At 50.9% G+C, this 24,356-nt stretch overlaps 2 protein-coding genes across 11 annotated transcripts in view; one reads left to right on the top strand and one right to left on the bottom strand.

Annotated features, from left to right (window-relative positions):
- The first annotated feature begins 82 nt into the window (after positions 1-82).
- Positions 83-8,939, top strand: trpv1 (transient receptor potential cation channel, subfamily V, member 1). 5 transcript variants are annotated; one of them, XM_047020961.1, is made up of 18 exons: positions 83-209; positions 593-667; positions 2,224-2,476; positions 2,741-2,895; positions 3,032-3,184; positions 3,321-3,458; positions 3,640-3,938; positions 4,103-4,279; positions 4,422-4,577; positions 5,009-5,104; positions 5,246-5,316; positions 5,624-5,789; positions 5,955-6,021; positions 6,200-6,226; positions 6,305-6,630; positions 6,863-7,008; positions 7,367-7,482; positions 7,627-8,939. In XM_047020961.1, exons 3-18 carry the CDS (start codon positions 2,247-2,249, stop codon positions 7,740-7,742), a joined length of 2,439 nt encoding a protein of 812 aa, XP_046876917.1. In that variant the 5' UTR covers positions 83-209; positions 593-667; positions 2,224-2,246; the 3' UTR covers positions 7,743-8,939. The 5 variants fall into 5 exon arrangements, with proteins under 5 accessions (XP_046876917.1, XP_046876918.1, XP_046876920.1 ...); XM_047020962.1 differs by lacking the exon at positions 593-667; XM_047020964.1 differs by lacking the exon at positions 5,246-5,316 and having other exon boundaries at positions 5,634-5,789.
- fam222ba (family with sequence similarity 222 member Ba) overlaps positions 8,784-24,356 on the bottom strand; it is a 24,772-nt gene continuing 9,199 nt past the window's right edge. For 3 of the 6 annotated variants that reach the window (XM_047020967.1, XM_047020969.1, XM_047020968.1), the window contains exons 2-3: positions 18,608-18,735; positions 8,784-12,689 (exon numbers count right to left, since the gene is read on the bottom strand). In XM_047020967.1, coding sequence (XP_046876923.1) covers positions 10,990-12,689; positions 18,608-18,689 — 1,782 coding nt within the window. In that variant the 5' untranslated portion in view covers positions 18,690-18,735 and the 3' untranslated portion in view covers positions 8,784-10,989. Of the gene's footprint in view, positions 12,690-18,607; positions 18,736-21,179; positions 21,720-24,356 lie in introns of those variants that run through there. The other 3 variants (XR_006956150.1, XR_006956151.1, XM_047020970.1) reach the window with 3 other exon arrangements.

Below are 24,356 nucleotides of genomic sequence, written 5' to 3'. Positions count from 1 at the left end.
AAGGAACAACACACACAATTCTGCTGACGTAGGTTTTCCGACCACACATCAAGTCATAGGACCGCTGCTGTGCTACAACATAACACTAAGACACAACAGCATATTTGTAAGAACGCAGGGCAGCCACACAGGAAGCTCTGCGAGGATGTTCTGAAGAAAAGAAGAAACAGTTACTGAGTGTTGTTGAAAACCATTACTGACAAGACACAGTGAGTAAATAATACTAGTTATCCATATATATATATATTTTTTTTTTTTACATGACAAATGTAAAGCTTAATTAATCTTTTCTTGGTCCAACATGCATATGCGATGAACAAGGTGAAACAAAATTCAGTGGACCGTCTTGCAGGTCGTACTATAGATATAGCAGAGCCATTTTCAACAGACAAGCTCACCCTCCAGAACTTAGCTGTTGATCATATCTACAGTGCCATGCTACATTTTCAATCCTACTGTAGGGCCAGGTAGATCAATAATCAACGCTTAAATGCTCTTAGAGCTTCTGTAATGTGCTCTGCTATTCTCCAGGGATTGTCACTTTATCTCCCTCCATCCTCCATCCTCTTTGACCTTATCCCTACCCTCACAGAGATTGTCGTCACACGCAGTGTTTCCAGATAGAAAAGAAAAGATATTCTTCCAGGGATGGATTAACCTTTTATGTGTGAGTACAATCACAGCATGTTTGCGGTATTTGTTGGAAGTCTGTTCATGTGGCATGAAGTGCTGTGTTGAAAAGGCGTACTGAAAGCGATGATGGTGTTGATGATGATGATGGGTTTGGAATGATAACTTAAGCTGAATATTTAGGTCTGCTACTGGAATGGTGGGGTAATTCAGTTGAGAGCTGGGTTTAGAAGCATTAAGTAATTTGCAGGTTAGAGAGAGAATGTAACAAACACCTCAACATGGATAATAAGACTGAATACATGAAAACATGACGTGGAAATTGATCTACTGATTGTGATTAACATAAGCACATAGGAAACGTATTTTTTCCACACTACTGAATAGTAGAATGTAAAGATTTTTCCTGTCGTCACTGGCACACTTTAAACTGTAAGCATAACAACGTTATACATTTAGCGTGGAGGATGTACATCGTAAAAAGATGTCCACTCGTTTGATAATAGTTAATTTGATCATTCACAGTGTTTTGTGCCCGCAACGAACCCTGTCATTTGGAACAGAGATGGTTAACTACAGAGCCAACCAAAATAGTAAATAATCTTTCAAGCGAACCGTTTTCAATGTTATTTGATATATTTTGTCTACCAAAGACAAACAAATGAACATTGAATCGTGAGAGATGCTACATGTACCATGATTACTGCAGGATGGCTGTGCTGGCTTTGTGTTGTGTGCCTTTTAGCCAGGGTGGGGTTTACAGTAACCATGACAGACCACAGAAACCTTGTCAGAGTGATGGGAACCACACCAAGCCCCAGGGGGCCCTGTCCACAAAATGTATCTAGTAAAATGGACACATTAATGATCAATCAAAGTGGCTATGGCGGTTTGTTTTACATTCATAATTAGGAATCATTTCCACATTTGTTGGACGTACCGAGATGCTTCAATAAGAGGAACTTGGTCACACGAATAGCTTATGGAATAAAGTAGGTGAGTCTCGGATTCTGTTCCGCCTCCCTGATTTGTCTCTGCCTCCTGTGCCCCTGTTCCTGTCTTGTGGGCAGACAGGCCTGCAGAGTTTCGATCTCTCCACCTACCCCTTCCTCTTTCCCCTGGCACTGTCAGAGTGACAGACCAAACTGGTTCTAATCTTTCTCCTTTCAACTTATCTTGGTCTGTTACACGAAGGAGATAATGAGAAAGGTTTTGCTCTGAGTAAACCGCAAGGTTTCTTTAATCGATACCGTTTAGCTGAGAATCTTAAATAAACAACAAGAGGGAAATGGCCAACAAGTCATTTTTGTGCATTCGCTTCTGTTGCTATAACTACTGATGAATAACTTGCTTGTTACTCAACATGGAGGAAACATCACATGTCTTAACACATGTCTCTATAAATGCCAGCAGTGTGGTGTTATGACACTCACAGAAACTACCAACAATACATTTAAAGGGAAGCTACTATTTACACCCAATACCACATCAGTACAACAATCAAAGACAACGTTACTGCAATGTTTTACGTGCATTCTTTAGATGTTATCTGTTGAAACGAGCAGCACAGTGATGTCCTTGGCTCCCCTGCAGGACAATCAGTGTGAGAGGTCAGCATGAGCTTCCCAGAAGGCCCTGGGGCGGCCCGCCCCTTCTCCCTGGAGACGGACGACAGGACGGACGAGGAGCGCAAAGCCCAAAGCCGTCATGGTGTCAAGGAGGACTTCCTGGGCTCTGTTCTGCCCATGGGCCCCTCCAAGAGACCCAAAGCCCCCATGGATACAGACTACCAGGAGGAACTGGAGGTGCAACAGCCCAAGATCAAATACAACCTCAACTTTTACAAGTGAGACACTCCATTCCCTCCGACTAGTGACACTGACATACACGTTATGTGGTTCCTGGCTCAACTGTGGGTCACATACAGCTGAACAACAGTGCTGATTCTGTTTAGAGGGTGCAGCTGTCTGGCCTGAGGTGTGTTGTTTAACTTTTTATGACGAAAACCAATCAAAGGGTCTCTTGTTAGGGGGCCATCTTGGGTAGGGACAATACAAGTCGTTCAAAAAGCTTTTCCGTAACTCCGAAACATCTGTCATTTTAACTGTAGGGCGATGAAAGGAATGAAGGTGACCGAAGAGGAGATGAGCAACCGGTTTGATCTGAAGAAGTTGTTTCAGGCAGCAGCCAGGGGAGATGTCACCATGCTGGATGGGTTGCACGATTACCTCACCAAGAACTTAAAAAAGCTTTCCCACTCTGAGTGTGAGGAGAACCAGGATTCTTGATTGAGTCCTGCTTGGTTCTGTGATCCATTTTTCGACAACCACAGTAGTGATTCAGTCTTGTGATGCTGCCAAATGTAATCACCCATTAATGTCTTGTCCTGTTTCACGATCAGATCAATCGTACGGAAAGAATCCTCTGCTCAAGGCTCTTCTGAATCTAAAAGACGAAAAAAATGACACGGTGGAATATCTCCTAAACATTGCAGAGCAGATGGGAGATGTAAAAGAATTCGTAAATGCAGCGTATACAGACAGTTATTATAACGGTGATTTTTTTATTTCTCATATTTGTAATTCGGCCAATGTCAATAAATTGGTTTTTGTTTGCACATGATCCTCAAACAGGCATGATCACATGCCCAAGAGGACTAAAACAGTCCATTCTTTTTGTGCATCCTACAGGCCAGTCTGCTCTCCATATCGCCATCGAGAGGAGGAGTCTCCACTATGTGAAGCTTCTGGTCAGCAAAGGAACAGACGTTCATGCCAAAGCCTGTGGGAAGTTCTTCCAGCTACAACATGGACCCAGCTTCTACTTTGGTGAGTAGGTGACCCCCTCTGCTGTGTTGCAGAACTTTGGCGCCCCCCTCTGGACAGCAACCGTTACTGCCTCCTGTTCAGTCTGACGAGTTGCAGTCAGAGCAAAAGGGAAAATTGTACCCTTGGTTATTGTCTGCATGAAAAGGTGTTCATTTGGGGCTCAAACCTCCATGCTTTCAAGGGGAGCTGCCGCTGTCCCTAGCTGCCTGCACCAACCAGAAGAACATAGTAGACTTCCTGATGGAGAACGAGTATCAGAGGGCGAAGGTGGAGGAGAGGGACTCCCTGGGTAATACGGTGCTACATGCGCTAGTGGTGGTGGATGACAAAGACCAGCAGAATACCGAGTTCATCGTCACCATGTATGATCACATCCTCACCAACACCGCCCGTCTCTACCCCAATTTGAAACTGGAAGACATAGAGAACAAACATGGACTGACGCCCATCAAGTTAGCTGCCAAAATGGGCAAGATCGGGGTAAGGACTACGATATATATGGATGTATATAGATATGATAAACGACAAGCTAAGTTTGTTCATTGTTCAACAAGAAAGAAGTTTGTTCATTCTCCCAAATCGTTTGTACTTCTGGTACATGAGTATGGCAATTTCTCATTCAGGGACTGTTGTTCATCCTGCAGGTGTTTGAGCATATTTTGCATCGTGAGTTCCACCACCAAGAGACCAAACACCTGTCTCGTAAGTTCACAGAGTGGGCTTACGGGCCTGTTCATTCCTCCCTCTACGACCTGGACTCCCTGGACTCCTATGAGAACAACTCTGTACTCAAGATACTCGTCTATGGCAGTGACATTCCTGTGAGTCACAGGAAGTCTCCAGGACCATGTGATTGAACACTTCTCTGTCCATGATAATGACACACTGTAAAGGGGGGGGGGGGAATCTTCAGATGTTATGGTTTTCAGACAGTTTAGTCATGTATTTGTTCCCTTTTTTCAGAATCGTCATAAAATGCTCCAGATCGAGCCCCTGAACAAGCTTCTGGAGGAGAAGTGGGAACGGTTTGCCGCACAAATCTTCTTCTCCAACTTCCTGGTTTACGTCTTTTTCGTGTCTGTCTTCACGGTCACCTCTTACAACAGGAGGGAGGGCAAGGTGAGGCTTTTGACAGGTCCTATCAAATGGGCGTCTGTAGCTCAGGAGGTACAGTGGGCTATGCACTAAGCACATGATCCCCAGCCCCTCCTGTCAGGGTGTTTAAGTCTCCTTGAACGAGACACCGAACCCCATGTTGCTCCTGATAGGCAGGCCAGCGCCTTGCAAGGCAGCTCTGCCCCCATCGATGTGGGAATGGGTGAACGAGAGGCCAAAAAATGGAAGTGCTTAGAGTAGAAAAGCGCTATTCAAGTGCTGTCCATTTACCGTCAACCGAAATTATTACACTGCCAATGGCTATTATTAAATCCACTTTGGCAGGTTCACAACCGTCCTTCAAATCTAGAAGTAAGATCACGCATCAGATATTTGTATTAAAGGTATCTTTTCAAGGATTTCGATAATTGCTTTTGTCTTTCTCTGATGTACAGCCCCCTTTCTACATTCAGCACACCCGGGAGGGATACATTCATCTGGCGGGTCAGATCTGGGTAGCGTTGACATCTGTGTATCTCTTCATAGGAGGGGTATGTGTTCTACCTGCAACACTTCACACATTTAACAAGACATTCTGAAGGGACAATTTACATGAAACATCGTCACACAACTCGAGATAAAAAAACCATGATCAAATGTTCCAAGCGCATAATGATGTTTCCTTGCCGAAGATCCTAGACTTCAAAAGAAAGCATCCGAATCTGCACAGTCTGGTGATTGATGGATACAGTGACATCCTTTTGTGAGTTTCCCGAAACCTTTCTCCGCAGAAAAGGTGTTTGTTCCATGCGTGTGCCCTAAGCAGCTTTAAAAAACACAAAAAAACACACACATAACACACATCCCACCACATTACTTTTCTTGTAACAAGCCTGGGTCAAACAAAATCCACATTCTTGATCTTTACATCGAAAGATAATGTGGCTAGGTCGTGCGCGAGCTACACAGCTCATATCGTGTCTGGCAACTCTGTGCATGTGTAGGCCACTCGTATTTTGCATTGCTGTGTCCGAGGGCCCCTGGGGCTGATCCTATCCCCTGCTTGGTAGTTTCCTGCAGGCTGTTCTCTACATCATTTCCTCAGTGCTGGATATCTGTGGGAGGGAAGAGTACCTTGGGTTCCTGGTGCTGTGTCTGGCTCTCAGCTGGATCAACTTGCTGTACTTCTCCAGAGGGTGTAAACACATGGGCATATACAGTGTCATGATCCAGAAGGTACCGCCAGGGCATGTCGCACTCCTACGCACACCGTTTCACAGCCAGAGGGCATATCCGCAATGTGTGAACGACACAGCATTTGGCATTTGTGATACACTCTTGCGAAGGCTAATCTCCTCTCTCCCTCTCTCTCTCTACCTTTGTGTTTTTTCCCCTCTGTAGATGATCATAAGCGATATCATGCGCTTTCTTTTCGTCTACATCGTCTTCCTTTTCGGGTTTTCAGCAGGTATTTCATCTCCCATCTCTCCTCTGTCCCCTCCGCACACTGGGACATAAAATACTGCCTGTCAGCGCCTTATGAATTCACGATGAATGTGCATTGTTCTGTTCAACGCTCTCGAACACAAACAAAGACCTGTCACATTTATCAATGACTTTGCCCTTTTACACTTTTTTTTCCCCAGACAGTGAGAACACTCAGCAAGACGAAAGTAAACAAAACGAAAGAAAACAGCCACATCCCCCCCGTCAATAGGGTGTAACCCCTTCTCTCCTCTCCCCAATGACAGCCGTGGTGACGCTACTGGTCGAGCCTCCAGCTAAGAACACGACCGCCATAAGTGGCCGCACCTTCTACACGGAAAGCAAGGATGAGACGTGCACGAAGGTCACGTTCGAGAGCATCTCCTACACCACCCTGGAGCTCTTCAAGTTCACCATCGGCATGGGAGACCTGGAGTTCACGGAGAACTACAAGTACAAGGAGGTGTTCTACGTGCTCCTCATCTCCTACATCGTCCTCACCTACATCCTGCTGTTCAACATGCTCATCGCCCTCATGAGCGGCACAGTGGCCGAGATCTCCAAAGACAGCGCCAGCATCTGGAAACTACAGGTGAACTTGAGAGCACTTCCTGCGCCTGTGCTTTCCCCCATAAACAGTTACGTTTCTAGCATTTTGATTTCTATTCATAATTCATGAAGCAGACGCTTCGTTATCCAAAGTGATTTGGACCTGCGACCTTTCAGTGTGCAGTCAATTGCTCTGAGTCTTGAGTGATACCCAACTCCATACTGGTTGTATTGTCAAAGGACAGAACAAATATGTACTGTATATGTGTGTCCAGAGGGCCATCACCATCCTAGACCTGGAGAGGAGTCTGCTCCACTGCCTGAGGAGGAGGTTCCGCTCTGGGGTGGAGAAGGACCTGAGCTCTGAAGGGGAGTGGGACCCAGAGTCAGAGCAGAAAAAGGACATTCGCCGGTGTTTCAGGTGGCTCAAAGCGATTTACTTCGTCAAGTTCGGATTTTCCGTGTCAGTAGCTTCATGTGGCATTTATGGAACAATATTAACAATCGTACATGCACATACATTCCAGAACTGTATTGGGCATGAAAAAAGAATGACTCCGCAATGTTGACAAAATGATTAAACACAAAACTAAATCAGTAGGGACTAACAAACAGTATCAGCAAAACATGATGAACTTTAACGGCGCATACCTCCTCAGCTGTGAGTGGAATTGAACGAGTGCAGCGAATAGTGCGAACCTCATTCTGGTTCCTCTTGACAGCTGACTGATGTGTCAAAAATCAGTAATAATTGGAGCATGTGTCCTCTGTTCTCTTAGAGTGGAGGAAGTCAACTGGGACAAATGGAACACGAACCTGACGATAATCAATGAGGATCCGGGGAGCTGTGATTCAGCCAGGCAACCTCCTACTATTAACAGCCCTCGGGAGACAAGTATGTATGCAGGATAACGCAGTAAAAGAAGAAAAAAGAAAGTAAAATCGTATATTGTGGTGATACGCGCACTGATAGAATAACGACGACAGGGGCACTAGTTGGGCTATGTTTTTACTAGCGACTTTTGTCTCGTGTCCACAGCCAGGACGTGGCGAGGCATCCTGAGGGATGTCAGTCGACGGCGGCAGCGGCCCCGGCGTCGCCAGTTCATCCCCGAGTCCAGAGAGATGTCCACCCTATCCGCCAGTCATGTTTGAGTAGACACATAAGCCCTGATACCCTGCATTATTCTCTCCTCGTTGTTTTTTTGCTCCCAATAGACTGGCAGACCGGGCTACCAGCTGGATTCATTTTGTTTCACTACGCCTCACTGGTCCATGAATCGAACAGAATGTTAGCTTGGTATACCAGACTATGCGTGTGTCACCTCACAAAAAAGCTGTTACCACCTCATACTTGCTAATTGTGAAAGCTGTCATGTACTGATAAAATGACTCTAATAACTCAGGAAAATATCACGTGACCATCAAAACCAAGTTTCCGTGACACCCAAATACAGTAGTTGTTGTTGAATTTTTACGAAAACCCTACAATTATTTGCAAAGGTTATGATTATGTATTCAGAATAATAGGACGAATGTATAACAATGTGTGACTTTGCATGGAATTACCGACTGCCAAGTCCTTCATTACCGCTTCTTGTTTCCCAGAAACAAGTGATTGGACTTCCTATCAGTCTGAAACTGGGCAGGTTTACTCCCCCAAATGTCTTCAGTTCCCCTGTCATCAGAGACTATTCAATCCAGCTGCTGTTATGACTGCACCCTGCATTGCTCAAAATTCTTGACGGAGCGACGCTATACCCAGACAGTCCCTCCTACTGCGAGCCCTTTATAGAACACTCATTTCCATCACTGCTAGACGGCCCAAAGCCCACTGCAGCCAGCCTGTCCTGCAGACTTCACAGCTTACCTTGTCTACACTCCTGCATGCGTCTCACATTGGCTGGTTTGAAATTGCAGGATGAAAGCATCGAATGAAACGATAACTGATTATTTCCTACGTCGCTGTTCAAATCAGAGGTACTCCAGTTGAAACTCAAAGGACGCGGTTCTGGGGAGGATTGTGCGGTATTAATCTCGCACAACTGCTAGTCATGCAGATATAACAGCTTGAATACAAATGTGAGGTTACAGTAGTACCTTATTTGATAGCCATTTGTTTGCAGGAAGGTAGTAAGTTCAAAGGTATGGAAAAGGAGTTAAAAGACAGGCAGCGACAAACAACAGAACTCCTAGCAAAGCATAAATTAGAACTTTATTTTATTATTACAATATTACAAAAAGAGTAGCACAACTCTCACACTCTCGCCTCATCTGTCAAAAAGCCACAGAGTGTCACGCCAAAGAAAGGCTGGTGGACCTTCTTCCATTTCACAGCAATAGTACAAGAAATAAAGAGGGAAAAAAAAGAACAAAAGATTTAAATAACAAGCAAATCAAGTATTATAAATAGTCACAATGCAAACTGAAGCTTTGAAACTCTGAAGGAAAAAAAGTGTTGTTACAGCCCAGTAACTAGACAAAGCTTTAAAATAGAATTACAAAATATTACTCCATTTCCTGTTTTCATAATAAAGTATCACTAAGGAATTGCTTTTTTCTTTTTCTTCTATCAAACAAAACTTCATTAAAATAAAGTCAATTATAACAAAAAGAGAAATTGCTTTTCCTCTGTATTCTTGCAATACTCACTCTCATTATCATCATTTTGGGTTCATTATAACCATGCTTGTTTTCAAAAGGAAAGTCCCAGGACCGAATACTTAAGGCTTTTTAAGGGCTGTCAGGGAAGGGGGCAAACAGGGTGTGGGTTTCAGTGTGTTCCCCCACGCATACATCTGCTAACACACACACATATATTCTGATACTCACGCACACACGCACGTTAACCCACATCAGCAGGCAACATTCATTCACAATCATTACACTTTAAAGTTACAGTAGTATAGTAGGTAAGCCAGTGTACAATAAAATAAACAATGCATTTGCTGTTTCACTTTAACTTAAACATCCTTTTGTATACCTCCAAGTGATCTTGCAAGTGATCAATTTGGTCTTTTCAAGCACACTTCAAATCAGAATCAGTAGCAACTACACCTAACTTGAGCTACCTCAATGATTTCAACAAACTCTGATTTGGTTCATAGTTAGTTTCTAAATGACATTAGTAACAACTCCTTTTCCACTGCAGTAGCAAGTTTAGTCCTGTGAACTAGTCCACACCCCCCCCCCCCCCCTCCCCCTCTTCAACAAACACCTGCAAAACTCAACATCTCATTTCAACAATTCAAGTAATAGTTTTCGGGTTCAGAAGAAAAAAAGGAAAATTAAACCAGCATAAAATGGCACATCTTTAAAAATCAGTTTGTCCTCAAATATTTGACTTTGGCCATCTAAGGCTTCAGATTGAACCCATTTAATGTCTTTGTACCACCGTCCCCCACACACTGGAAAGAGAGAGAGAAAAAAAAAAAAGGATTTCACAATCATGCTGCCAAACTCATTGGCATTGGTGAAAAAGACATGGGTTTGTAACAGTCACCTGAATTCATTGCAGCATTGTGAGCAAGAGAGCGTCCGGCCCAGTCTGCCCTTCAGGTTCCTGCAGGATCTAGATGTCTCGACTCTGTACAAACAACCTGATTAGACACTTCAGAGACAGCGAGGAATCAATCTGTAACAGTGACCTGATTCAGAAACAGTCCTATTTCACAAATAAATAATTACATTTCGAAAAGAAAAACAGCTTCTTTCTACATGTGCATACAGCAAGCCTGCCCATAAGTACTTTGTAGCGTCCAGTGACAGGTTTGCACTGAAGAAATAATTACCTTTCGTCAGCTGCGACATCAAGGGGAAAGTGTATTATATTCTTGTATTTAAACTCGGCATCACTATGAGTTTCACATGTAAACACAAAGAAGGAATTAGTCGCTTGTCCGACAAAAGTCGCTAGTCTGAGCAGAGGAATCCCGACGTGAATCTGTAAGAACATCAAGATCCTCAAAAGAAGTTCTGTGAGGAGTCAGATTTCCTTCATCGTCTGCAGGAGACATCTTTCATGTGTAAAAAGAAAACTTTAAGGACAGGTCTGAAGTCCAAAATAACTCAGGATCCTTCAGATCCAGGCACACTGATAGACAGGTGGGATTGGGAAAGAGGTCTGGGAATGACGACAATCACATACATAAAAAAAGTTCCCTAAAGTGCCTGGTAAAAGCACTCGTTTACAAAATCAATTGATCACTTGCAAGATTGACAAAAAAAAAAAAAAATTGACAAAAAAAAAAAAAAAAAAAAAACACTGCTCTTTATTAAATATATTCATTTGTCCTCTTTCAAACGTTGGCGGCCATTTACTGAATTTATTCATTTCATGTTTTTACCTCTTAGGACTGAAAGAAGGTTGTTTTGATAACTGCTGTGTAGACAAGGCCCTAGCTTATCTGTACCCTGGGTGCTGGACGTGAGAAGGTCGACCGTCTCCGGCCTCCGGGCCCACCCGGTTCATGGGAGGCCTGTGCATCTTGCCCATCAGCCCCAGATTCTGATCTCGGAAGCAGGGCGTCTGGAAGTCCCCGCCCAAATAATCTGCCGTTTGCATCAGAGTAGTCTGTCCGGAGGAGCCCGTCCCTGGCCTGTAATGGCCTCCCCCCCCGGGGGGGGCACAGTCTAGGGTGGCGGCCCCCCCCGGGTTGCCCCCGTGGAATGGCATGGCCAGGTCCTGGGACCCGGAGCTGTCGCTGTTGGGCGTGGGCAGGATGCTGCTGTTCCAGACGTGGGGCTGAAAGTAGTGGCCGTTGGTGTAGTGGGCCATGGGCATGCCGTTGTTGTTGACGGGGGGCGAGGGGGTGGGCTTCTCCAGTGGGGGCTTCAGGGCGTAAGGCTGGCCCACGCACAGCTCCGGAGGGTAGCCCAGGCCCTTGCAGGGGAAGCCGGGGTCCCTCGGGGGATGCTTGCAGGGGTGCCCCCCGCCGTCCTGCATGTGTTGGAGCTGAGCCAGCTGGTGCTGATTCCAAGAGCGCATTTGTTGCTGCTGTTGGTGGTTGTGTTGGTGTTGTTGATGTTGTTGTTGATGATGCTGCTGCTGCTGCTGTTGAAGATGATGATGTTGTTGTAACTGCTGTTGGTGGTGCTGCTGCTGCTGCTGCTTGATATCATTGTGATAGACAGGCATGCGGTTCATGGCGGCCATGTTGGGTGGGGGGTGGCCCACAGGGGCTGCGGCGTTGTCTGCGGGGCCCATGACGCAGTTGTGGGGCGGCAGGCCGGGACCGTTGGGGCCACTGCTGTGCATGGACACCCTGGAGCTGGCGTTGATGAGCAGGTTTCGGCTGATGGGGCTGGGGTTGGCGATCTGCCCCTCGCACATGGATGTGGCACTGGCCCCCTGGGCCCGCGCCTGGCAGAACTGGTTGATCTGGTGCACGATGGTGCTCAGGTCGGCCTGCCGGCCCTGGTGCAGGCCGGCCGCCATGGAGAGAGGAATGGTTGAGGTAGAGACGGTCACGTTGGGGGGCGCGTCGCCATCCGGCAGCTTTCTGCCCCCCTGCAGGCCTGGAGGGGGCTGCGGATGGTGCTGCTGCTGGAGCTGGAGGGCGGGGGGCTGGGGGTGGGCCAGTGCAGGGGCGTGGGAGGACATAGTCTGGGGTCGGGGGTGCTGGGATAAAGGGGGTGGGTGTCTGAGGCCCTGGCCTTGCGCTTGGCCCTGCAGAGTTTGTAGAGTCTGGGGGTGGGGGGGCAGGCTCTGCGGGGGCCGGGGCCCACCCGGCGGGTGGTGGAGAGTTAAAGTGCTGGCCGAGGAGGCTGCGTAGGGCCCCGCGGGGGGGTTCATGATCACCTCGGAGTGCAGGCGGACCCGGCTGCCGTCAAAGTCCTTGAGGATGCCCTTGACGAGGGGCGCCTTGATGACGGCCAGGAGGCCGGCCTTGACGCTGGCCTGAGAGGGGGGGTAGGGGCTGTAGCGCTGGCCTGAGGTATCCAGCCCGTTGACCGTGCGCCGCACGTGGTTCCTCTGGGGGACCTTGACGCTGTTGGGGAAGATCTTGATGGTCAGGGGGTTGTTGGCGACCTTCTTAGCATAGGCATCCAATTCTGCAGGGGTCGGATACTGAGCGGATCTCATCCTCTGTGTAGTGTCCCCTGGGGAGACAGACGGACAGATAGATGCAAGCGAAGGATAGAGGGGTGGGGGGGGGGGGGGGGGCAGGGAAGAGGGGGAGGACAGGAGGGAGAGATGAGACCATGAGAAAGAGAAAAGCAAAACGAAAGAGAAAACGCGTTAACGCAGGTCAAATACTCCCAAAGAAATGCTTCCGCTTTCTTCCCTCAACCCCACCCCCCTCCCTGTAAAAAGAGCAGATGTATTGGTAATTGAACCTCGTTTGACGGGAACCTGACTCTCACACCTCCCCTCCCTCAGCGCTTCGCCCACGCGGGAGATGAGCCCAGCCCGCGCTCACGCCTCCAAGAGGACGGAGGCGCCTTTTTCTCCCTGCCGGGAGCGCCGCGCCGCATTCCGGTCCGCGTTCCCGATGGCTGAGCCAGAGGCTCGGGGGGAGGGGCCCCCGAAAAACAAGACAAACAGCGGGAGTCGCTGTCGCGGGAGGGGGGATGAGAGGCGGACGAGGGCAACGCGCGGCTCAGACACGGGAGCTGGGCCGTGTCGAACGCTGCCACCTCACAGGCCGGACAAAGAGGAAGGAGGAGGGGAGGGAAGGGGGGGGGAGGAATAGAGGGGAGGTGGTGGTGGGCAAACAGGCAAGTTTCTCTGCTCGGTGTGGGAGTTGAGAGAGCAGAGCTCCGTGACAGGCGTAATCTCACGGCACAGCCTCCCCCCTGATCTGCGGCCCGGCCCGGCCTTCAGCCCCTTGATGGAGACACATATCTGCCACAGCTGTTAAACACCTTGGCTATATTTAACACACCGCCTGGGTGACAATGTCTCTGTGTGTGTGAGAGAGAACGTGCGCCAGCCTTTTGAAGAAAAAAAAGAGTGTGTTGTGTGTGACGTACCCACTCCCAGGTGTGGTTATACCTTGTGTGTGTGCGCGTGTGTTTGAGACACATACATCCACTGTTGGTACCATAGTGTTTCCGTGTTCGGCATCCGTCATCTGGGTTGAGACGCGCAATGCCCAGCAGGCTCCCCCCCCCCCCCCCCCCCCCCCCCCCCCCCCCAGGCAGGGCCCAGGGGCCCCGGGTGCCCCCCCCACCCCCGGCCACCAGTCTGCCTGACCTACATACACACCCAGACTGAAGCCACAGACAGCCACCAGACAGGATCCAACCCTGTCGTTGGGATATGAAGTGAAGTTAGCATGTCCTTCCATCTGTTTGCTTTCCTGCATCCAATAAAGAAAAAACGACAACCTCGTGTTTTCATAAAAATCTTTATTTGATTTGGGGACGCCGAGGGACTGTTGCCGTCGGTGTCCTTTATTAGGTGAGAACCTGAAATGTCAAGCCGGGTCTTTCTAGACTTGTTAAACATTTGTAAAATGGGTTGGTGGCGGTGGCTGTGAACCCGTTTTGTCCTGCAAGTCTCTCTTCATTCAGCAGACAGACTGGCTGTTGGTTGAGGCTGGGGCTGTGGCTGAGGCTAAGGCTGGGGATGAGGCTGGGGATGAGGCTGGGGCTGGGGCTGTGGCTGGGGCTAAGGGTGGGGATGAGGCTGGGGCTGTGGCTGGGATTGAGTCTGGGGCTAAGGGTGGGGATGAGGCTGGGGCTGTGGCTGGGATTGAGGCTGGGGCTAAGGGTGGGGATGAGGCTGGGGCTGTGGCTGGGGCTAAGGGTGGGGATGAGGCTGGGGCTGTGGCTGGGGCTGAGGCTGGGGCTAAGGGTGGGGATGAGGCTGGGATTGAGGCTGGGGATGAGGCTGGGGATGAGGCTGGGGCCAGGTTTGGGCTGGGAGGACTTGACACGGTGGCACCAGGAGTCACGCCAAGTGGCTGATTAATCCGCTGTCTCACTTGTGGGCAGGAAACAAGAGGTGGCAATGAGGGGGCTGGGGGGTGTGTGGGGGAGACAGACAGACAGACAGACAGACAGACAGAGCGGGGGCGGCTGTCCTGTCTTAACGGCTCCACTCTGCTGATGGCAGCCTCATTAATGCAGGGGTCTGGACCAGGGAGTTTGAGCTTGACACGCTCCATCACTGACCGCTCCTGTCCTCTCCCCGGCTGAGCGGCTGGCTGGGCAGAACACGGGTAGACGGACAGACAGACGGACGGCAGCCCTGCGGAGGACGTCACCTCGGCTACTCCCGTGACAGCCAAGACTAATGACCTCCGTCACTCGCCTGTCTCTCCTCCAATCACAGGGAAGCCGACCAAATAAAACGCCACACTTTCATTACCTTCGCTCCCGAGTGTGTGTGTGTGTGTACTGTATGTGTTGGTTTAGAGGACACTGGGGTGGGCATGCAGCCTTCCTTGTCGTTGCCCAAGGCTTTTTCACAGTACACCGGTAAGAGGGTGTAGCAAGACAAGGTCAATCCTAATTACAAGATATTCCAATCAACGGAGAGAATGTTACGTTTTGTTAAGTTAATCCTGCCGTCGGCAGCCAGCCTTCCAAGGCAAATTCCCACTAAACAGACATAAAACTAAGAGTTCAGACTGCCAAAATAAGGACTTTGTTGAAGTTGACTTTAAACTAAGGGGAATGTGTGTACACAACATTATTGTTGCACGGATCTGGCAATCCATAAATGACCAGCTGCAGCCGAAATATGCAAAGGACAAACAACAATGCCTGAGGCGGCGCGGCGAATCAAATGCTTCGCGGCGGCAAGGTGTGTTCTTCAGCGACAGCTTCACCAACCAGTCCAGACAGGACTCATGCACACGGTGCCCGACGTCCTCCATCTTGGATCTCAACGGTGGCCTGGTGGGTCCAGGGCCCTGGACGGGGAGCCCTGAGGATGAGGGGAGGAGGCTGAGAGGGCTTCACCGGGGAGGTCTGGGAGGAGCTGGTGCTCCAGATGAACAGATCACCAGGGCAGGGTCGGACCAGGACGGCCCTTGCTTTAATGACCCAGCCGCGAGTCGTGAGAGAGAGGCCCAGTGCTCCAGCACGACGACAAAAGTTCAGGCGGGCGCTAATGAGTCCTTATTATATTCCAACCACAGTTTGGAGCCAAACGAGATTCAAACAGTAGGGGGCAGGAGCTCACGCTGCTGTTAATGACACTTTTCACACAAGAGCAGGAAATTGGATCAGAGACTTCAGTGTCATACAGCAATGACAATTAAGTCCTCTCCCCCTCTCTCTCAACAATCGTGGAGGCTTATGAAGCCGGCAAAGAAAAATGTAGGTTAGCTACGTTTCCCAGATGACTGGCGTCCCTGTGCTGTTAGCCCTTTCTGTATTCTTCCCCAGCTAGCGACAGTTGATGAAGTTCCTGACCATTTACCACACGTCTCTGTGTGGTCTCCTTTTCCTTTGAGGGCTTTCTGACCCGGAAGGACCGACAGCGGCAGAGTTTGGAGGACACAGTCCAAGTATCGATGCTCCTCTTCTTGTTTGCTTGAGCATCTGACCTGCTCCTTTAACAACCCGTACACAACGCAGGCGAGGCCTGTTAAAAACATCTCTCTCCGGTGAGAAGTCAGGAAGCACCCAAGGGGCCTCCGCAAGCTCGTCGACCTGACCGAGCGCATGCACTTTTTTTTTTACGCGCACATTCGGCAGCGAAAGAGGCAATACGGCTGCAATGAGGAGAAAGAAAAACTGCAGAGCAAGTGAGACCGAGCCTGACAACGCACAGGGCAGCACATGACGCTAGTGGCGTTAGCGAGGTGCACGGGAATACAAATTGACGGCTCGCGACGCCATCCACCCTCTAACCAGTCTCCGCGGGAATAAGTCATCCGGCGGAATTAGTATTTCATGTGACTGCTAGTGTCGAACACCAATTTCTTCCCCCCACCTTATAAGATAACCACTTCTTTTCCAGAGTCAAGCTGTCAAATGAGCTCTGAGGCCTAGCGAGAGATGGAGCCCCCCTGGGACCGCCGAGTGCTCGGCGCGTACGGACAGCCGGGAGACAGACGAGCGGACGTCACCAGAGAGGGGGGCCTCGCCGGTCCAATCCCAGCCCCGGCAGACAGGGCTCCAGCTGAGCGCGAGAAGCCTTGTGGGACACGCGGCCCGGAGCCTACACACACACACACACACACACAGCACATGTCTTGGGAGATGCTCCGCAGGGGCCTCCTGGCAGGAACCAGGGTAGGAGACAAGAGGACTCAATGTTTTTCTGTCGTTTCAGTTGTTTTTTGCTTCTTTTTTTTTTTTTACCACCCCACCCGGCCCAGGAGGGCCGTTTGACGAAGCAATCAACCCCATGATGTGATTACACCGTGGCCCTGGGTGTTTCAGCATCCTCCCTTATCAATACTGAGAGGATGAAACGGAGCAGAAAAGAGAGAGAAGCGAAAAAGAAGAAGAAGGAAAACAGCCGAGTGGAAGAAAAAAAAAAAGGACAAGCATAAACTCTGGGGGGGGGGGGGGGGGGGGGACGACAACACCCTGTGGAGCGACGAGCAGCCTGCTCAATCACACTAAACCGATAACACGCCATCTGACCGGACAGCCTGTCACAGGTCCACAGCCCCCCCTCCCCCCCCCCCCGCTGTGACGTGTGCCGGAGGGGGAGGGGACCCGGAGGAGCCGCCGGCCCCGGTCACCGGCCTGCGACATGGCCGCGGCGGCTGGCACTTAGCAGGCTCCCCCGCGCCTGCCGTACTCCCAGGGCCACGCTGATTACAGTGATTCTGAAATGACGGTCTTGATGAGCCACGCCGACAGAGAGCGAGAGGGAGAGAGAGAGAGGGAGAGAGCGAGCGAGAGACGGAGAGAGAGAGAGAGAGCGAGTGAGAGACAGAGGGAGAGAGAGAGAGGGAGAGAGCGAGCGAGAGACAGAGAGCGCCAGGAGGAAAGAAAGTACAAAACAAAAAATGGGAAAAGGCAGACGGTCTTGTAATCAAAAGCGGAGCTGAGATTCCTCCAGTGTCGAAGCACCTTCTCTAGAACCCATCTGGCCCTCACGGAAGGTGGGGGTGGGGGATAACAGCTGGACCAGGGCTGGGCCTTGGCTCTGGATAAACAACACGCGCGCACATGAGCGTCACCTAGGAGGAGCAGAATCAACCAGAGAGAGGACTTTGACGGCTCCTTCTGGGCCCAACCAGATGGGGACACGCATGTATGATTCATGAGAAGCCCATAACTGCGCCTCGCGCTCTCCCGATCCACTGACCAATCAGCGAGTGCCGTGCTCCTGCCCGTGATGACAGTGAGCCCTTCGCGGAGGAACATTTGACAACGGTTGTTCTAATAAGCCCCTCCCCCCCACGGCGAGAAGCTCCCTCTCAGCCTCGACAATAAAATAGGATTTAGGAACAGAGCCTGGGGCGCCGCGCTCTGAAAGGTGTGAGAGCCGTGTCACCTGTCAGGCATCCACGGGGGGAACGGGGGGTGGGGTCACGTGGGAGGTGCAGGTGAGAGTGGACGGCCGCTAAGCCCGCTCCCCAAGCCCCACCCCCTGTCCTTGCTGGGTTTGGGGGCGTCTGTCAGCCTGGTTTCCCGTGGCGTTCTGCCGTCCCGGCGGGATTGGCTCCTCGTTATCGCCGAAGACGCGCCCCCCCCCCGTGGGAGACAAGTGTTTGAAGGGGGAGGGGGGAAAGGGGGGAAGGCAGTCGGGGAGGAGGGTGGGGGCGGAGGACGTTCCCCAGCGAATTATTAGTGCAGTCTCTCCTCCTCTTTTCCTTTGAGAGGGATCTATGGGACAGGGAGCTGATTGGTTCCCATCCTCCACTGTACCCTGGTTCCCTTTCAGCTGAGAGGGAGCTGTTGTGTCCCAGCAGAACATTCCCTTGCATCCGACTCTCTTCTGGTTTCTAGCACAGAGCTGTTACTCATAAAAGGGACTGGGGTTGTTTATCTGATGTGGGCTGAGAGGGACTTTAGCAGCCTGGTGTGTGTGTGTGTGTGTGTTGCATGAGGGTGTGTGTGTGTGTGCTGGATGATTGTGTGTGTGTGTGTGTGTCACTTACATTTCTGAAGTCCAGTGTTCATCTGCGTGTGGGGGAGAAGCTGGAGGGAGAGGTCACCTGGCCGCGGCAGACAGGCCAGCATTTCACACCGACACTAATGTAACATGGGACAGTCGCTCCTCCTCACACTGCATTAAGGAGGGGGAGGGAGAGAGAGAGAGAGAGAGAGAGGAGAGAGAGAGAGAGAGAGAAAGAGGAAAAAAATAGAGAGGGAGGAAAGAGAGAGTGATGGAGGAAAGAGAGAATGAAAGAAAGAAAAAAAAAGAGAAGAGGAAAGAGAGAGAGAGAGATGGAGGAAAGAGAGAGAATGAGAGAAAAGAGAGAGGAGGAAAGAGAGAGAGAGAGGTTAGAAGTCAGCCATGACCGCAGGGCCACACATGCTACATAGAGATACAGAGCGGTGGCCAGACGGGGCTAACACTTCTCTCCCTGTCCTCAGGGCTTCAGAGAGGGGCGGGACATCACCTTTCAATTACAAACCAATTCTCACCTGGAGCGCCAGGTAAGGTGACATTTTATGCGACTAACAACTTCAATTAAACATCAAACAGCCGAGGTAAAAAAAAAAAAAGAAAAAAGGAAATACATTTAAAAAAATTGCGGACCTCGCCAGAGGGGGCCTGGCAACTTTTAAATCACCCTCCCTCCACCCTCACCCCCAACCCCTCCCTCACCCCACCCTCCCTCACCCCACACCACACCCACCGTGGGAGGCCTCACTCCCTGTGTGCTGCCTCTCTAGGGCCTGGCCAGGGGACCTGAATGACACCAGCTCACTCAGTGAGAACACACTGGAGAGAGCAGTAGATGCATGGTAGTACACTCCCAGATCGATACCAGGGCCTCACGCTCCACGCACAAACCCTGCCTTTACTTTCGGTGGCCTTGAGAACAATGGGAGGGAATTGCTGAGGGGAAAAAACAAAAAAAACTCAACATAGCGCCTGTGTCTAAGTGGCAGCCACTTTGAGCGCTAAACGTGCCGTGATAGAGAGCAACAGCGTTAGACCTCCGCTCTGCTTCACTTGCTACTGTATTCCAAACGGCACAGATGCTTTGCTTAATCAGCACGGAGAGGGGAGGCACAGTCAGGGAGGAAACAAAGTCTCCAGAGCGCGTGCCCTTCCCCCTGCTTGCCCGGCGTCCGTTGCCGCGGCGGCGGAGGAGAGCGGCGCGGACAAAACGGGGCGTACGGAAGAAGATAATGGAAAAGAGGAGAAAGAAAGAAAAAGGCAATTACCCACAAACATCCTTGGCACGGCCGTCTGCCACCGAGTGGCGGCTTAAAAGCATCTGTCCCCCGTCGGGGGGGGGGGGGGGGGGGGGGGGGGGGGGGGGTAGAGTGGAAGGGGGGGGGGGGGAGTGGATGGGGGAGGGGGGGCGAGGGTGGGGTGGGGTGAGGGAGATGCCGGGAGATGAACTCACTTTAAAAAAAACAGGAGCTCCAAAAGGTCAGGAGGACGGCTCATTTTAAATCCTCCCAGCGAGGGGAGAGAAGAAATAAATAATAAATAAATAACAACGGCGAGCGTTAATGAAGCTGGCAGTTCCCGATACCTGAGAGCAGCGCACCCTGGGGGCCAGGGGGCAGCGGCTAGGGCTGGGGGGGGGGGGAGGGAGGGAAGGGAGAGGAGAAGTGTGTGGGTGGCAGAGGCGCAGTCTGAAGACAGATCTGAGGGTTCGGCTGGTGTTTCTGGCTGGTGAGCGCTTGCTGCGTCATTCTCTCTGACACCCCCCTCCCGCCCTCATCACCCTCTGTCTCTCTTTCTCTCTCATCACCCTCTCTCTCTCTCTCTCTCTCTCTCTCTCTCTCTCTCTCATCTCCTCCTTGCTTGCTGGTTTACAGCCTGGACTGCCATATGGCAGCCCTCCCTGCCCTCAATTCAGCGTGTCACCATGCGTTCACTTTAATTGGCCTGATATGTTCTTCTTCCCACCCGACCCTGGAAGGGTTTCAACGAGGTAGAGCATTGACGACGTTCCCCTGCAAGAACTCCGGCGCTTTCTATCTTTTATCCGAGCGCCGGCACTTTGGTCAAGGATAGCGAGGATGTTTCCAAACTCCGACACGGTAAGTGCCCGTGCAGACGTGTTCCGAGAGGCATAAACGAACGATCGGCGAAATCGATTCCCTACAAATGAACTACACCGGCACACTACTGTACACAACACACACACACACACATTCTCTACACAGCCCCCTTCCTGCCCCCACCGAGCCACTGAATGTCAGAAAACTGCGGAAAGCTCCGGCAAAGGTCAGGCCATGTTAATGCCCCAGCTGACACTCTGCTTTCCAGCGTGCAGCGAGAGGAGACGATGGGAGGCAGGCAGACAGGCCTGACATCTGCGGTGCTGCCAACAGCACCACACCCCCCCCTACACACACTCCCCCCCCCCCCCCCCCTCCACCCCGTCCCCGAATCCCCCGCCCTCCGCCACCCCTCGCAACTTCAAATATAACACCAGGCTCTTTCAACAAATGCACAGAGGTTCACACACACACACACACTCTCTCTCTCTCTCTCTCTCACACACACACACACACACACACACTCTCTCACACACTCACGTCAGACTGACGGGCTCCTGACAGACAGCGTGTCTCTTGTGCAGCCAGTGATGGAGCTCCAGAAGGTCAGAGCCTCTCTCTCTCTCTCCCCAGCGCTAGCAGGCACTGCTGGGATGGCCCCTCCACTCCTACAGGGTCCTAATTGCCCCCTGATGGCCACCCCCCGGAGGATTCCACTGCTCTGACTGGCTGGCTGCCTGACCCAGACAGACTTGTCTCTCAAGCCGGATCCGCTGGCTGGCTTGGTCCGGGGAGGAGAGCTGGACGGTGGGTTGTCCTCCGTGAATGTCGACACCCACTGGTGGATCTTTTGGCGCCTCAGCCCTGGTCAGCTGGACTGGGCAGCAACGGCTGGCAAACCATGACTCGGTATTTCTCCAATCTCTCCTCTCGAATCCAGCGAATCAGCGGGGAAGAGTCTGTTTTTAGACGGATGGAGGACGGGGTGCAGACAATGCCGCGACTTGGGAGACGGATGCGCCTGGCTTGTGTCATGTGTCAAATTGCTCCCTTAAAAGCTGACCTATATTTCTTTCCCTTCCCCCCCCCCCCCCCCGTTTCTCTGGGGACGGAGGGAGAGAAGAAGCGTCATCTGGAGGAGGAGGAGGAGGGGGAGCGAGGGAGAGAAAGGGGGGAGCGGAAGAGGGAGCGAAAAAAAGAAAGGGCTATTAAGAAAATTACACCAGCCAGCTATAATCATGTGCTGATTGCTCCTGATGCATAATATTGACCAGAGCAATCTGCATTGGGTTAGAAAACCCAGGAAGTGGGCGGGGGGGGGGAAGAGATGTATGGGGCTAATTTTAGAAGAAGAAAAAAAAAAATTCTACTCGCTTCAGGCTCGGCGAAAACAGGACACTCATGTACAGGAAAAGTTTGGAAACGTTCAACCACAATAAGATAATTAGCCCACACACACCAAAAAAAGAGGCTTTCATGTATAGAGCAACAACAACCAAAAAGGTGCGAAATGGCAGAGGAACCTTGTTTTGGTTGCTCGTTGTGGGCACTAACAGCGAGGCCGGTCCTTAGCAGACCGTCCCCAATTATCGGCAAAAGCAATTAAGAGAGCCGTGCCTCCAATCGGGCGGCCTACATTGTTTGTGCTAATGGTTCAGGCAGAGGAGAGAGCAAGCAGGAGCTGCTGCTGTTATTTAATTGCGTGTTTACTCCTAGGATATGAGTCCGTAATAGAGCCGAGGAAAAATCTCGCCGGAGAAATTCAATGTAACCCAGTGTGTGGATTCTCTCAGGGACGCAGAATGAAATTACTTCTTTTTTTTGCCAGCGCGGCCTTCTGAATGGGAGGCAAGAAAAGGGAAAGAATGGCGCTTTGGCCCCTTGAATTCGGAGGCGTAGCATTCTCCAAATGAGAATGGCCCCGGCTCTCTCTCTCACGTGTGTGTGGACATACTCAGCCATGGCTGTTCACATCAGTGTAGCCTTCATTTGCCCGTCAGCAATGGCAGGCTGTACAAACAGCACAGGCCGAAAAGGATTTGCCGAAACAGGGCTGTTGCTAGCAGAAGGCCCACAGGCATGTAGCCTGACTGGCTGGCTGGCAGACTGCTATCAATGAATCACAGCTCCTCTTCTCTCTCACGAGAGACTTCAGATTCGGAGGTGTTTAGCATTCCTGGTATTTGTTTCTCTTTTTCCAGCAGAGAGACGCCAAAGAGAGTGTGTGTGTGGTGTGTGTGATAAAGTTACAGAAAGAGGGATTACAGGCAGAGACAACAAGACAGGAACGAAACAGAGGGGAAGAAACAGGGAGGCAGAACCTCGGCGCAAACACCGTTTCTAAAAAGTGTCAGCAATTAAACTGTCAGAAAGGGAAATTGCTTTGGTGGCGTTGAGCCGACGACACCCCACAGGAAACAAAACACTCGGTTCAGGGTGCGAAACAACAGAAGAAAAAAGCAAATAAAAAAAAACAAAACAACAGAAACACAAAGAAAGACATTGCGATTTGGTCTCATTAAAAGGTGAGGTGGGCTGCGATGTGTCGCGAGGTGAAGCAGAGACGTCTTGAAATAGCCCTGGAGACGAACGGCGAGATCGCCTCAGATGCCGTTTGGTGACGAGAGCGGCTCTTATGGCGGGTCGGACGCCACGACACGGGAGAGGAGCGAAAACATGTGAGGCGCCCTATCAGGGCGTCGGCCTTCATTCCTGCTGCCTCTGGAATCTGCTGCGATCTGGAGGCTAGAAGTATCTGGCCACATTTGCATTTAGTCACTTAACAGACGCTCTTCTCCAGAGCGACTTTCAGGAAGTACAGGGACATTCTCTCCCCCCCCCCCCCCCGAGGCAAGCAGGGTGAAGTGTCTTGGCCAAGGACACAACGTCATTTGCATGGCCGGGAATCGAACCAGCAACCTTCTGATTAATAGCTCGATTCCCTAACCGACCCATCTAGCCTAGGAGATCTGGAAACCTGGGGGCTAGGCGATCTGGAGGGCTAAGATATCTGGCCATTGCTTCTCACTCTGGCTAGGGAATTACATTGAGGAGATAAGGACCAGGTCGGATATTAGACCTTGCTGGGCTTCATCCCACACACACACGGCTGACCACAGCAATCAGCGCGGGAGGGTCCTGGCCCCGGCCTCAGTTCCACCCCTGGGGGGGGGGGGCACTCTCACTAACGAATGCCCACGGAGGACGGAGGGTTTGATGTCCAGGGCGCACGCACTACAGCTCGGCAGGAAGAGAGAGAGAGAGAGAGAGCGTGAGAGAGAGAGAGAGCGTGAGAGAGAGAGAGAGAGAGCGTGAGAGAGAGAGCACAGGGTTGAACACGCACTGACAGGAATACCAATTCCGAGGGCCAAGCTTGTGTCGTTTGACAGACGTGTTTACTCCTCGTAAAAAATACGAAATGAAGTTGAAAAAAAATGGGTTGCGCCGTGGCTGGCTGGCCAACACCGAGGGGTGTCCGACGCCAAGGGTGCCGGCCGAGTTATTTCTCGGTTTATGCCACATATCTGCCGGGGCGCATCTTTCTGTCGAGGCCGGACATGCCTCAGTGAGGACAAACCCATAGTGTGGACCCTTGGTGTGTGGCAGTCCAGAACCTGAGGAAAATCTCACATCCGCCTTGCGCCTTGTAAAACAGCACCCCCGCCCCCAGTCTGAGCACTCCCCCCAAAAGCTGGGGCTTTTAAACACGCCATTCTA

Source organism: Hypomesus transpacificus, chromosome 5 (genome assembly GCF_021917145.1).
Source record: "Hypomesus transpacificus isolate Combined female chromosome 5, fHypTra1, whole genome shotgun sequence".
Classification (NCBI taxonomy): domain Eukaryota; kingdom Metazoa; phylum Chordata; class Actinopteri; order Osmeriformes; family Osmeridae; genus Hypomesus; species Hypomesus transpacificus.
This window is presented reverse-complemented; position numbering and strand designations above follow the sequence as displayed.

Bases quoted from the DNA above. Each gene is read 5' to 3' on its own strand.
- trpv1 (XM_047020962.1), top strand. From the start codon at position 2,247: ATGAGCTTCCCAGAAGGCCCTGGGGCGGCCCGCCCCTTCTCCCTGGAG. The intron at 4,578-5,008 runs GTGAGGCTTTTG...TCTGATGTACAG, and splicing joins ACAACAGGAGGGAGGGCAAG to CCCCCTTTCTACATTCAGCA. The intron at 6,022-6,199 runs GTATTTCATCTC...TTTTTTCCCCAG, and splicing joins CCTTTTCGGGTTTTCAGCAG to ACAGTGAGAACACTCAGCAA.